Genomic DNA, 15149 nt, shown 5'->3' with positions numbered 1-15149 from the left:
AACAAAGGAAATCAGCTGTTGCCACCAGCTAATTAAACATATGCACAAACCTCTTAGGACAGAAAACCCCAATCCTGTTCCTAAAAAAGGTAAATTTGATTAAAAACAAAAAGAAAGAAAATACATCTGGACTGTACGCTATTGCTGGATTTAAAAAGAGCAAACATAATTGAGCATCAAGAATGGTTTTCTTGAGGTCCAGCTTAAAGGTTACAAGCAAAACAAAAGCTTTTGGGGATTAGCACAGAGAAGGCCACAAGCCAATAAGAAATAACCCTAATTGCATCTTCCTAGACATTCCCTGATTTACTTACATAGCTGGGGTTTCAGGTAAATAGTCTCTAGGTATGATCTGATGGTTTTTCAGACCTGGCTTAAAGCTTCCTATAGCATAGCTCAGCCCTGTCCCTGCTCAGCGTCTCCTCTTTCCAGAGAACACCAGACACACAAAAGGGGAGTCTTGTTTCAATTTTAAAAAGTTCTAGCCTTCCCACTGGCTCTTTTGGCCAGGTGCCCACTCACTTCCTTTTACCTATGCATTGCAGTCAGACCTTTTTAACCCTTTACAGGTAAAGCAAGTAGAGAACAGCTACCAAGAGGGATTTTAGAGCTAACTGGCTGGCTGGGTGTCCATAAAAGGAAGCTCCCCTTCTCCCCCCCTTCATTTATCACACCACCTCAGGTCACTGCTTCAGCTCCAGTTGTTTGGAACCTCAGAGCCTATATTTTACAGAGCTCATAAAATACTTCCCATGCAAATGTCTGGCAATAACCACAATGATCAGCTAGTGCTTAGCTTTCGGCAGAGACCATGTGATCCTCCCCCACACCTTTGGTCAAGTATTGCAAAGCTGGGCAAGCCAAGATGGGTGAGGTAATATCTTTTATTGGACCAACTTCTGTTGGTGAGAGAGACGAGCTTTCACAGTTACACAGTTTCCTCAGGTCTGGGAAACTCAGCTAAATAGAAGGCGGAAGAAATTGTTTAGCATAAGTAGTAACATATTTCAAGGGACCAATCCTGGAGGGAAAGGAAAGGGGGAGATAAGAAGGAAGTTGTGTGTGTGTGGGGGGTGTTGTTAGTGGGTTACAGATTGTTGTCTTTGATCAGTCCATGATTTTTAGGGGCTAGCAAAGTTATGAATTTAAGCTCTCAGGCTCGTCTTTTGAAAGTATTGTGCAGGTTTCCTTTGAGGCTAAGGCCTGAGTGATCACTTTGTGAAACATGTTCAACCATATCATTTTCCTGTGAGAGTTCATTCGAGAGTGCAGTGATTCTCTGGTTTCACCCACATAGTTGTTATTGGGGCATTCAGTGCACTGGATAAGGTACCCCACATGTTGTGATAGGCTTGTGTAGGACCCATAGAGCTTGAAAGGTGTGTTGGGTGGGTGTTCATCATTGTAGCAGTGGTGATATGTCTGCAGGTTTAGCATCTGTTGTACTGGCAGGGTCTGGTGTGTTCTTGTAGTGCAGCAGAGTGGCCTTCCTCTGGACTTGAAAGTGAGAGCCCACTACACTCCCCCTGTTGGGCGGAGCCAAAACTGCCCCCACCCCCTGCGCAGGAAGTACTGGGATGGGACAGGAAGTATAAAGGGAGGGACCTGCAGCTCAGTTGAGTGGGAGCCAGATGTCTCCACTCTGCTGCAGAGTTGAACCTGTGCTGTGCAGCACCCTACCCCTGGAGAAATGGTGACCATATGTTCCTATTTTATAGGGACAGTCCTGATATTTGGGGCATATTTTTTTTTATAGGTGCCTATTACCCTCCACCCTGTCTTGATTTTTCACACTTGCTGTCTGGTAACCCTACCTGGAGAGGAGTTGCTGGGCATGCCATCTGCATCGTACCCTGAGGAGACAGAGGACCCTGAGACTATGGAACACCGCCCCAGACCGTGGTAGGAAGTAGCCCAGGGAAACCAGATGTAGAATTCCCACTGACCCAGTGGTGGAACCATTCGCGACTGTTTGTGACCCACTGGAGTAGGGTGGGCCCAGGCCCCTAGGGTGCTGGCCTATTCACCCCTAAGCTAGAAGGCCTGTGTATTATTCGTGTCTTGCCCCAGCTAGGAGACTGTGGGCCCAGCCTGTGTGTTTGCTGGCTGCCATAGCCAGGTTAGGCTAAAGCCTGCTCCCTGCTCTGTCCCGCCCAGTGGACCAGAGCTTCCTGTATAGATTGTTAATTGCTGTCTGCCCTGCCCCGCAGAAGCTGTAGGCTAAAGACTGTTCGTGCCAGAGCCCTAGACTCTTGATTGGCAGCAGCCCTAGCCCAGAGACCCTGGCCTAAAGACTGTTTACTGCTCCGCACTGCCTGAGGGAGCTAGAGCTCCAGACTGTTCATGGTCGTTTGCCGCTGCGAGGAGGCTGCGAGCTATAAACTGCTTACGACTTGGCCCCACCAGCAGGACCTGAGCCCAAGTGCAGCTGCCTGCCGCGGCAAGGCAGGGTGGCCTCCATCCCCCACTTGAGCGCAAGAGACCACTATACTTGGTGGTCAATGTGGGCATCATCCTTCCTCTGAGATAAGGGGACGAGCTTAGGACAGCATTAAATCGGACCCCCTCCCACCTGCTCTGGAAAGGATGGAGGTAAAGAAATTGATCAAATGGCTTGCCAAGAAGCAACAGCAGGCAGCACAGCTCCAGCAGCAGCAACAACTAATGCAACAGCTCATAAATTGGCAACAGCAATTGATCTGAGAGCTGGGGGCCCAACACCACGATAAGCAACAGCATTGCTTCATCAGCTTGACGCACTCATACCGACACCTGGGGGCTCCAACCCCGGGGGAGCAGTGGCCCCAACTGACCTCACTATGCTGGTGTGCTTGGCAAAAATGGGCCCTGAGGGCCAGAGGACAACCCAGTGGCCTTCCTCAATGCCTTTGAGAGGGTCACCTCGGCAGCTAAGTGGCCTCTTGAGGAGTGGGCTACCCTTTTGGCCTCTTATTTGATGGGCCTGGTCCAGGATGCCTACTGGAGGCTCCCAGCAGGGGAAGCCCAAGACTACAGTCAGTTGAAGGCTGCAATTCTTGACGCGCTCGAGATCACACCAGAGACACTCTGGCAGCATCTCCAGGAGAAGACCTACCCGCCCAAGATCTGACCGAGGGCTGTAGCCCAACAGCCGAAGGACGTGAGCTGGCAGTGCCTACAGCCTTGAGAGCATACTGGTGCCAAAGACACTGAACAAGTCATCCTTGAGCAGTTCATACATGTCCTCCCAGTGCGAGGCAGAACCTGGGTCCTTCGCCACTGGCTGGTGGCCTTGAGTGCAGCTGTGGCCTTCACAGAGGACTTTTTGGCCATGGAGACTGCTGTTGGCCCCATGGCCCTGATGATGGCCAACGCCAGGGAAAAGAGGACCCAGAGCCAAAGGAACTAATCCAGGCCTGGCCCAAGACACCCAGAAGGATGCGATGCTGTCAATCCTCAATATCCACCCCATGCATCTCAGGGAATACCTGAGGACCCAGACATGGTGAGGAAGCCCCAGATTGCAGGTGAGCCAGTGCCCTCACCCAACGCTACAGATTGGCCCAGGCACCCTGAAATTGGCCCTCGTTTCACCTGCAGTTGATTTGGCACCTTCGATGTGGGTGCCCTATGATGGACTGTGGTTTCAGCTGAGTCTGCTCTGGGGAGTCTCAGCCCTCTGGGTAAGCTGATAGTCCCCCTTGACATGTACGGAGTGTGAGTGTCCGCCCTCATTGACTTTGGATGCAGGCAGACTCTCGACCACCAGGACCTCATCCAGCCCCCAGATCCACCACTGGGAGTCATTCGGCTGCAGTGCATCCACAGGGAGGTGAAGCCCTACCCCAAGGCCCAGGTCACCATGATGATGAAAGGGGAGGCATGGACCATGACGGTAGGCTGGCACCAAGGCTAGCATACCCTGTTATCTTGGGCTGTGACTAGAGGGGATTTGTGGAGGTCCCGCATGCTGCAAACCTGGGGTCCCATCAGCCTGAAGTAGCCTTTGAGGGAGAGCCCTTTGAGGAAGTGGACGAGGCACCCGAGAATCCCAATCTGAACGGTCAAGGAAACAGAGACCCCGACTGCGACCCTCCGGAAGAGGCCCTGAGTTGGGGGCAGACTTCAGCTGGGACCAAAGGGAGGATCCAACACTCAGTCGGGCCTACAAACAGTTGGCTTGCATCAGTGGGACTGTGACAGCATTCCAATTGGGTAACAATGTACCACCCACTTCAAACTGACCAGTGACCACCTTTACCGGATCGACTGTGACCCATGAACATACGAAACCTGAGCTCAGCTCATGATATCCTCGTGGCACCAACATGCAATCTTGCAACTCATCCATGATGTTCCAGCAGTCATCCACTGGGTCATGAGAAAACAATAGTGAGAGTCGTGGCCTGGTTCTTCTGGCCCGGGGTGCACCAGGAGGTGAAATATTTCCGTGACTCCTGTCCGGAATGCCATCTTGCAGCCCCATGGGGAGTACAGAGGGCACCCCTCATTCTCTTGCTGGTGATTCGCACCCCATTTGAGAGGATCGCCACGGACCTCTTGGGGGCCCATCATGAAGAGTGTCGTGAAATTCAGGTATATCCAGGTGGTTTTAGATTATGCCACCCACTTCCCAGAAGCAGTCCCTCTCCAAAACATCACAGCACGTGAACAATTGCTGCAGAATTCTTGATAATATTTGCCCAGATAGGCCTCCCCCAAGAATTCCTGACTGATCAGGGCACCAACTTTACGTCGAAGCTTCTTCAACAGGTCTGTCACCTACTGGAGATAAAAAAGTTGAAAACATCTACGTACCACCCACCGACAGGCTTGTGGAGCGTTTTAATCAGACCCTTAAGGAGATGCTGCGGAAGTTCCCTCTGAAAGAACTTCACTACTGAGACCAACTTATCCCACCCCTGTTGCTGGCCATCTAAAAGGTACCCCAGCTGTTGACAAAGTTCTCCCCCTTTGAGCTGTTAAAGGGCCAGCAGCCAAGGGGACTGCTAGACCCTATGGGGGAGAACTGGGAACCAACACTGTCCCCATCACAGGGCCTCCTCCAGTATGTCCTGCAGCTTTGGGGGTGCTTGGCCAGTGCCGGAGATCGCAAAGAAGAACCTCCACTGTGCTCAGAAAGCACAGGAGTGAACTTCTAACAAGGGAGCCCGGGGAAGGGGCTTTTGAACCTGATGAAAGGGTTCTCCTCCTCCTACCCTCCAAGGAATCGAAACTCCTAGCACGCTGGCAGGGGCCTTATGAGATCATTTGCCAAGTCGGGCCGGTCACTTATAAAGGTCCCAACCCGACTGGAAGGAAAATGACATGGTAAATCTGTCATATCTGTTAAAGGCATGGCGGGAGCATGAGGGGCTGCTGATCGCCCCATATCCCTTGGAGCCAGACTTAGGGCCCCAGCTTCCTGACCTAATGGACTCTGAAGGGCCACAACTGGCGAATACCCTGACTGAGGAGCAACAGAAGCAAGTCAGAAGTCTGCTGAAGGCATTCCCTAAAACCTTCATGGCCCAGCCAGGACAGACTACACTTGTACAACATAGAATATTGACAAACTCAGGAGAAGTTGTCCGAGAGACCACAAGACCATTGCCGCGCCAAACACTCGAAGTAGTTGACAAGGAGGTCCAGGCCATGGTGGAACTAGGCATAGTCGAGAGATCCCAGAGTGGCACAGTCCCATCATTCTGGTCCCTAAGCCTGATGAGACCTTAGGTTCTGCATCAATTTCCAAAGAGTCAACACCATCTCTAAATTCAATGCTTACCTGATGACGTGGTTCAATGAGCAGCTAGACCGACTCAGTGATGCCCAGTACATGAACACCCTGGATCTCACCAAAGGGTACTGGCAAATTCCACTGGACCCAAGCTCCAGGGAGAAGACTGCGTTCACCACCCTGACCCGGCTGTACCAATTCACCTGGATGCCTTTCGGTCTCCATGGCACCCCAGCCACCTTCCACCGGCTGATAGACTGGATCCTACAACTCCGTTGTGCCTGCACCGCTGCCTATCTCAATGACGTAGTGATTTACAGCAGCCACTGGGAAGACCACCTCAACAAGGTCAGCACTATCCTTAGAGGCTTGTGCACAGCCAGGCTGACTGCCAACCCCAAGAAGTGCAAGATAGGGTGGCAGGAGACCACTTATCTGGGATACACCCTGGGGCAAGGCCAAGCATGGCCCCTAGTGGGAAAGGTCCAAGGGCTGCAGGCCTACTCAGCCCCTACCACAAACAGACAGGTGTGGCCATTTCTGGGGCTAGCGGAATATTACCACCACTTTGTCCCCAATTTTGCCTTGATCGTGGCTCCTGAAAAAAGACAGTCCCTGACGTGTGCATTGGATGGATGAGTGTGGATGGGCCTTCCAGACCCTCAAAGACCAACTGTGCCAAGAGCCGGTGCTGTTCAGCCCTGACTTCAACTGGGAGTTCCTTTTACAGACCAATGCCTCAGAGGTGAGACTGGGAGTCATCCTCTCCCAGGAGGTTAACGGGGAAGAGCACCCCATATTATATATCAGCTGAAAGTTGCTCTCCCGAGAGCAGAACTACTCAGTGATTGAGAAAGAAGCTCTGGCAGTCAAGTAGACGCCTTGAGATATACCTCCTGGGCCCCTCTTTGTGCTTCTGACTGCTCCCCTAAAGGGGCTGAACATGGTCAAGAAAACGACCGCCTGACTGATGCATTGGTACCTCCCCCTGCAACCCAACGAGTTCACGGTGTGTCATCGAACTGGTAAGGACCACACCAATGCCAATTTCTTCTCTCGGTTGGGAGAAGGGGACTTTGCCATCTCTTTGCTTTTCCTGGGAGATGGACTTGAGGGGGTGGGGTGTGTAGTGCGGCGGAATGGCCTCCCTCTGGACTTGAACAAGGGACCACTACACTCCCCCTGGTGGGCGGAGCCAAACCCACCCCATTCCCTGCACCAGAAGTACCAGGGCCGGTCAGGAAGTATAAAGGAAGGGCCCTGCAGCTCTGTTACCAGGAGCCAGGGAAGGAGACAGTTGTCTCTAGTCCACTGCCGAACTCTGGAGCTGAACCAGCACCATGCAGCACCCTGCCCCCAGGGAAGACTGACCTGGAGAGGAGGCTCCAGACTGTATTTTTGCTGGCTGCCCTAGCCAGGTTAGGCTAAAGCCTGCTTCCTGCTTTGTCCCGCCCAAAGGGCCAGAATTCTAGAGCAGGGGTGGCCAAACTCTTTTACAGTTAAAGTGCAGCTTGCAAAGCCCCCACACGCCACCCTCCATTCTCCACCAACCGGGGGGTGGGGGGGAATCAGGTCTTTTGTCCAGTGGGGAGGAGGGTCTCGAGGCTTCAGCCCCATGGGGCACACATGCCGGGGCTTGGGGCTTGAGTAGGGCTGAAGCCAATGGGATATGCCAACAACAAGGATGTGTCCCCACCCCATCCCTCTCAGGGAGTTTGGTGCCTTGGCCTGGGCTGCAGGGACACACAGCCAGGATCCATTTCCTGGAGTCAGGCCGCTTTGTGACCATGAGCTAGGCAGGGCCTCACGCTACACAGCAGCTGGAGGCGGAGGTGATGCTCTCCTAGTTTTTAGCCCAATGGTTAGATGTGGGAGCCCAGGCTCTGGCAGAGAGAAGGAAACTGACCCCTAGGTTTCCCACAGCCCAGACAGGTTCTATCACTGGGCTAGAAGGTATAATGGGATGGCTCCACCTTCTCCTCCTGACGAATTCTGAAAGTGCTGCAATCTAGTCAGCAGACTCAGCACCCTTACAGGATCAGGCCCTGCAGGTGAGCTAGAAATGCATTCACCCGTCTCCCCGGTTTGTGAATTGCTCCAGGGCTGAGGCATCCTGATGCCCAGAGTGGGGCAGGAGTGCACATGCTGACAGGCAGGCAACAGTGCATAGAGAAATTCTACCCAGACCATTTAAGCACATACCAAGTTTGGCAGGAGTTTTGTGAATTGCAATGGAGCCAAACCTGGGACCGGGTGCCTAAATACCTTGGTGAATCTTTCCCAAGGGACAGTCCAGCCCATTCTGCACAAGTGATGTTTGGGGCCCAACTTGAACTGGTTCCATTGATTGGGATAAAACCCCAATAGACACCTCACACGAACGCACCTTGTATGTGAGAGATGCAGCGCTGACAGCTGCTGGGAAGAACTGGGCTCATTCCCCAGCCACTCAACAAATGGAGCTGACTCAGTTCTGGGGCCACCTCTTCTAACGCAGCAACCCCACTCCCACTCAAAGGGGGTCAGACACCAAACCCAAATAGAAACATGCTCCACTCCTCTACACTATGTCATTGCTCCTGTGCTCAGTAACGCGGAGTCCCTCACCAGCAAACACACAGCAGCCAGCCCAGCGCCCGTAGACAGGTCACTGGGAAGCACATATCAAACCCAGCGACGGGCCAACTGCCTGTGACACAGGCATGCCCCAGCAGGCGCAACATACCCGTGCGTGACCAGCGTCTCACTCAGCTACCACAGCATGTGGTCTGAGGAGAAAGTCCGGGACATGTGCCTTAACACTTGTGAAACCGCCTTCACCAAACCAGGACACTCTACCAGAGCAGCAGATCTCATCGTGGACCAAGCCACCCAAAAACTCCGAGAGAACCTGCTTCCACACAGCAATAAAACCCCCTTTTACTGCACACCCCAGCTGTCACCTACCACTCCACGCTGGAACCCATATGGCATGTCATCAGACTACAACCCATACTCGATGGGGACCTGAAAGAAATTTTTTCCTGAACCTCCTCTTCTGGCCTTCAAACTACCCCCAATCCCTGCCAACCTCATCATCTGAATCACGCTCTCCATAGACCAGGACGGTAGTGGTCTCTCACTCTCAAGGGGGGAGGGAGGCCACCCCACCTCGCGGCGTGAGGCAGCAGCACTCGGGCTCTGGTCCTGCTGGTGGGGCCGTTTATAGCTTTTATAGCAGTTTATAGCTCGCAGCCTCCTCACAGAAGCAAATGGCCATGAACAGTCTGGAGCTCTAGCCCCTTGGGCGTGGCAGAGCAGTAAACAGGCTTTAGCCCAGAGTCTCCAGGCCAGGGCAGACAGCAATTAACAGTCTGTAAGGGAAGCCGTGGCCCTCTGGGTGGGGCAGAGCAGGAAGCAGGTTTAGCTTCTGGGCTTAGGCAGACAGTAAACACAGGCTATGTCTACACTACACACCTTTAGTGACACAGCTGTGCCACTACAAGGTGCACAGTGTAGCTGCTGTTGGTCGGCGGGAGAGAGCTCTCCCACCGACAAAGCGCTGTTCACACCGGTGCTTTTCGTCTGTGAAACTTTTGGCATTTGGGGGTGTGGTTTTTTTAGGCTGATGGGGTGGGGTAACTTGAGGGAATGGAGGAGTCAGGGCGATCTCAGGGAAGCTCCCTGCCAGGCATGTGTATCCAGCTGGAAATCATCTCCCCGTAAAAGGGGGAAGGGCAGCCGCGTTGGTTTAAATCATAGAATCTCAGGGTTGGAAGGGACCTCAGGAGGTCATCTAGTCCAACCCCCTGCTCAAAGCAGGACCAATCCCCAGATTTTTACCCCAGTTCCCCCAATGGCCCCCTCAAGGATTGAACTCACAATCTGAGCTATCCCTCCCCCTGCTTCCCTCCTTTCTCGGCTGGCCCCCTTGCTGCATTACATCAGATTCGGGTTGTGAGGTCCATGGCAGAGTCGGCCATGAGGTGTTAGAGCAACGGGGCCTGGCCCAAGGGGCTGATCAGACCCACCCACCTCAGGAAACAGGTGCATCCTCTGTGTTGGGCACATGGTTCAGCCGGGCTGAACTCTGTGCCCTGTGCTTGGAGTCCCGGCTTCCTGGCAGCCCGAGTTCATTCCTGGACCTCCCACCCTGCCCTTCCCCTGAGCTCAGGGTGGGGGCTTCAGCACTCTGCTCCGGGGGGGAAGGATCCAAAAGGCCTGACCCAACTCCCTTGCCCCCCTCCCGGCCTCTGTCCCCACGACTGACCTCAGCCTCCCCGGCCTTCAGCCCCATGACTGACCCCAGCCTCCCCCCCCCTGCCTGGCCTTCGGCCCCATGACTGACCCCAGCCTCCCTCCCCGGCCTCTGTCCCCACGACTGACCCCAGCCTCCCTCACCGGCCTCTGTCCCCACGACTGACCCCAGCCTCCCTGGCCTCTGTCCCCACGACTGACCCCAGCCTCCCCCGCCGGCCTTCGGCCCCACGACTGACTCCAGCCTCCCCCCCCCTTGGTCCCCACGACTGACCCCCTGCCTGGCCTTCGGCCCCATGACTGACCCCAGCCTTTGTCCCCAGACTGACCCCAGCCTCCCCGCAGCCTTCGGCCCCACGACTGACCCCAGCCTCCCCGCCGGCCTTCGGCCCCACGACTGACCCCAGCCTCCCAGCCTTTGTCCCCACGACTGACCCCAGCCTCCCCCCCCCGACTGTGTCCCCACGACGGACCCCAGCCTCCCCCCCGCCTGGCCTTCAGCCCCCATGACTTACCCCAGCCTCCCCCCCCGCCTTCGGCCCCATGACTGACCCCCAGCCTCCCCCGGCCTTCGGCCCCATGACTGACCCCAGCCTCCCCCGGCCTTCGGCCCCATGACTGACCCCAGCCTCCCCTACGACTGACCCCGGCCTTCATCCCCACTGGCCCCAGCCGCCCACGAGGCGCAGCGCCCTGCTCCGTTCCTCAGCACCCAGCAGCGCGTTGGGCAGAGCAGAGGAAGCCCCGGTGCCTCCCCAGGGAGCTAAACCCGCCCCGGCAGGAGTGAGGGGCGGGGGCGGCTCCATCACCCCCAGGGTGCGCGGTTCGGCCCAGTGACTCTCAGCGCCGCACAGGCTGGCCCGGGGGCTCCGGGGCTGGGCTCGGGGACCCGGCGGGGCAGGACCGAGGCCGCACGCTCCAGCCCGTCCCGGCGCAGCCTACCAGGGGGGCCCCACTCCCAGCCCCGGCGTTGCCCTTTTAAGGCGGCCGGCTGCGGGATGTGATGTCACCGGGCTCCCGGAAGGGCCGGAGCCGGAGCCGGGACCGAGACCGGGACCGGCGGGACAGGACAGGACAGGCAGCCGGACGGACGGACGGACAGACAGGCCGAGCCCCGCCCCGCCCGCCGGACCGGGAGCCCCCGGAGCCCCGCGCCCCGCCCCCTCCCGGCCGCCATGACACTCGCCGTCTTCTTCGGCTGCACCTTCATCGCCTTCGGGCCGGCGCTGGGGCTCTGCCTCTTCACCGTGGTGCGGGACCCGCTGCGCATCATCATCCTCATCGCCGGGTGAGTGCGCGGCCCGCGGGGGCCGGAGCCTGGCGCCGGGGGGCGGGTTCCGCTGCCTCGGGGCCGTGCGGGGGGGGGAGCCCGGGGGCGCCTCATCTGCCCGGCCCCGGCCCCAGCCCGGGGGGAGCGGCGCCGCCCCGGCCCCCGCCCCAGGGAGGCGACAGCGCGAGGCCGGAAGGGCTCGTTGTGGAGACCCAGCCGGGCCACGGGACTCGTCAGACCGGCCAAAGGCCCATCCAGCCCAGCGTCCTGCCTGCCGACAGGCCGGGGCCAGGGCCAGGTGCCCCCGGGGGAGTGACCAGAACAGGGAACCATCGAGTGATCCAGCCCCTGTCGCCCGCTCCTGGCAAACAGAGACCAGGGACACCACCCCGCCCATCCTCATGGACCTGGCCGTCTATGCATGTCACCCTGTTATCCTGCCTTTCACAACATCCTTTGCAAAGAGTTCCACAGCTTGGCTGTGCCTTGTGTGGAAAAATCCTTCCTTGTGGTTGTTTTTAAACCTTCTGTCTAGTCATTTCATTAGGTGACTCCTAGTTCTTGTGCTATGAGAAGGACTGAATAACACTTCCTCCTTTACTTTCTCCCTCTACCATAACCCCCCCAAGTCAGTCCCAATCTTATGACTCTGCCCTCATATGGAAGCTGTTCCATGCCCTCAGTCATTTGTTGCCCTTTGCTGTGCCTTTTCAAATCCCAATACGTCTTTTTTGAGGTGGGGTGACCAGATCTGCATGCAGTATTCAAGATGTGGGCGTACTATGGATTTATACAGAGGCAATATATTTTCTATCTTATTACGGTAACTATCTCTTCCGTAATAATTCCCAACAGTATTTACCAGAACCTGGGAGTGGGCGACAGGGGATGGATCACTTGATAATTACCTGTTCTGTTCATTCCCTCTGGGGCACCTGGCATTGTCCACTGTTGGCAGACAGGATACTGGGCTAGATGGACCTTTGGGCTGACTCAGTAGGGCCCGTTCTTATGTTACCTTTTTTGACGGCTGCTGCACAATTGAGTGGATGTTCTCAGAGAACTGCCCATAATGACTCCAAGATCTTTCTTGAGTGGTAACAGCTCATTTAGACCCTGCCATTTTGTTTGTATAGTTGGGATTATAGCACGAGGCGTGGGACTAGTCTGATCTCCTGTAGGTGTAGAGTAGAGCTTTCCAAAAAACATTTGTTCTTGATTTAAAATTTGTCAGGTTATGGGGTATCCAACATGATCCTTGGTAAATTGTTCTAATGGTTAATTACCCTCACTGTTAAAAAACATACACCTTATTTCCAGTTTGAATTTGTCTAGCTTTGATATTCAGCTATTGGATCGTGTTAGACCTTTCTCTGCTAGATTAAAGAGCCCGTTATTACCCATTTGTTTCCCATATGTGTACTTATACATTGATCAAATCACAGCTTAACCTTCTCTTTTTAAGAGTTTATCACTAATTTTTTTCTAATTCTAATTCTTTAATCATTCTCATGGCTCCTCTCTGAACCTTCTCCAAATTATCATCAAGTACTGACATCAGAACTGGACACAGTATTCCAGCAGTAGTTGCACCATTGCCAAATAAAAAGGTAAAATAATCTCTAATCATACTCAAGATTCTCCTGTTTATACATCCCAGGATCTCATTAGCTCTTTTGGCCACTGTGTTTGGCTGATTATCCTCCCCCCCCCCGAGGTGCTGGAACAGTTTGTGTAGTGGGGGTGATGAGAGCCATTGAACCAAACTGTAAACCTTGGCTATAATGGAAACCACTTCCAGCCAGGGGGTGCTGCAGCACCTCCTGCACTCCTAGTTCCAGCACCTATGCCCCCCACCCCCCATCTTTTTAGAGTGCCCGCTTCCTAGGATAGAGTCCCCCATCCTGTGAGCATGGCTGACATTCTGTGTTCCTAGATGGCTAACTTTACATTTAGCCATATTAAACGCATATTGTTTGCTTGTGCTCAGTTCACCAAGTGATCCAAATCGCTCTGAATCACTGACCTGTCCTCTTCATTATTTACCACTCCCCCAATTTTTGTGTCATCTGCTAACTTTATCTGATGACTTTGTTTTCTTCTAGGTCAGTCATAAAAACATTAAATAGCGTAGGACCAAGAACGGATTCCTGCAGGACTCCACGAGAAACACCCTGTCTACAAAAACAACAAGGAGTCCTTGTGGCACCTTAGAGACTAACAAATTTATTTGGGCATAAGCTTTCATGTGGGTTCTAGCCCACGAAAGCTTATGCCCAAATAAATTTGTTAGTCTCTAAGGTGCCACAAAGACTCTTCATTGTTTTTGCTGATACAGACTAATACGGCTACCACTCTGAAACCTGTCACCCTGTCTACAGTTACATTTTGAGACCTATCAGTTAGCCAGCTTTTAATCCATTTAATGTGCATTAGGTATCATTCTGTTTTTTAATCAAAATGTTGTGCAGTACCAAGCACTTTACAGAAGTCAGCATTTATTACATACACACTATTACCTTTAGCAACCAAACTTTTTTAATCTCAAAAAAAGATAATAGAATCATGGAATCATAGAAATGTAGGGCAGGAAGGGACCTCGAGAAGTCATCAAGTCCAGCCGCCTGCTCTGAGGCAGGACCCAGTAAACCTAGGCCATCCCTGACAGGAGTTTGTCCAACCTGTTCTTAATCTCCAGTGATAGGGATTCCACAGCCTCCCTTGGAAGCCTGTTCCAGAGCTTAACTACCCTGATAGTTAGAAAGTTTTTCCTAATATCTAACCTAAATCTCCCTTGCTGCAGTTTAAGCCCATTACTTCTTGTCCCACCTGGACATGGAGAACAATAGATCACAGTTCTCTTTATAACAGCCTTTAAGGTATTGAAGGCTGTTATCAGGTCCTCTCCCCCAGTCTTCTTTTCTCAAGACTAAACAGACCAGTGTTTTTTTAACCTTTCCTCACAGGCCAGGTTTTTCTAAACCTTTTATTATTTTTGTTACTCTCCTCTGGACTCTGTCCAATTTGTCCACATCTTTCCTGAAAGGTGGTGCCTAGAATTAGAGACAGTTCTCCAGCTGAGGCTCACCCAGTGCCAAGTAGAGCAGGACAATTGCATCCCATTCTTTCTGTACAGCATTCTAGTTAATACACCCCAGAATGGTATCTGCCTTTTTGCAACTGCATCATGTGGTTGACCCGTATTCAATTTTGATCCACTCTAACCCCCAGATCCTTTTTAGCAGTACTCCCACCTAGCCAATTATTCCCCATTTTGTAGTTGTGCATTTGATTTTTTCCTTCCCAAGTGAAGTACTTTTCACTTGTTTTTATTGAATTTCATCTCCTTGAATTCAGACCAATTCTCCAATTTGTCAGGGTTGTTTTGAATTCTAATCCTGTTCTCCAAAGTGCTTGCAAACCCTCCCAGCTTGGTGTCATCTGCAGATTTTTATAAGCATGCTCTCCACTCCATTATCCCAAGTCATTAATGAAAAAATTGAGCAGTACCAGACCCAGGACTGACTGCTGCAGGACCCCACTAGATACACCCTTGTGGTTTGAAGGCAACCCATTAACGACTCTTTGAATATGGTCTTTCAACCAGTTGTGCACTCACCTTATTGTAATTTAATCTAGGCCAGTGGTTCTCAAGCCAGTCCGCTGCTTGTTCAGGGAAAGCCCCTGGCGGGCCGGGCCGGTTTGTTTACCTGCCGCACCCACAGGTTCAGCCTATCGCGGCTCCCACTGGCCGTGGTTTGCCGCTCCAGGCCAATGAGGACTGTAGGAAGCGGCACAGGCCGAGGGATGTGCTGGCCGCCCTTCCCACAGCTCCCATTGTCCTGGAGCGGTGAACTGCAGCCAGTGGGAGCCGCGATTGGCCGAACCTGCGGACGCGGCAGGTAAATCGCGGCTCCCACTGGC

At 53.6% G+C, this 15149-nt stretch overlaps 1 protein-coding gene across 3 annotated transcripts in view; it reads left to right on the top strand.

Moving 5' to 3' along the window:
• Positions 1-11007: 11007 nt before the first annotated feature.
• LOC120408231 (gamma-secretase subunit Aph-1b-like) overlaps positions 11008-15149 on the top strand; it is a 30175-nt gene continuing 26033 nt past the window's right edge. For 2 of the 3 annotated variants that reach the window (XM_039544930.1, XM_039544929.1), the window contains exon 1: positions 11993-12048. In XM_039544930.1, coding sequence (XP_039400864.1) covers positions 12008-12048 — 41 coding nt within the window. In that variant the 5' untranslated portion in view covers positions 11993-12007. Of the gene's footprint in view, positions 11244-11992; positions 12049-15149 lie in introns of those variants that run through there. The other variant, XM_039544932.1, reaches the window with a different exon arrangement.

This window comes from Mauremys reevesii, linkage group 6 (assembly GCF_016161935.1).
Source record: "Mauremys reevesii isolate NIE-2019 linkage group 6, ASM1616193v1, whole genome shotgun sequence".
NCBI lineage: Eukaryota > Metazoa > Chordata > Testudines > Geoemydidae > Mauremys > Mauremys reevesii.
This window is presented reverse-complemented; position numbering and strand designations above follow the sequence as displayed.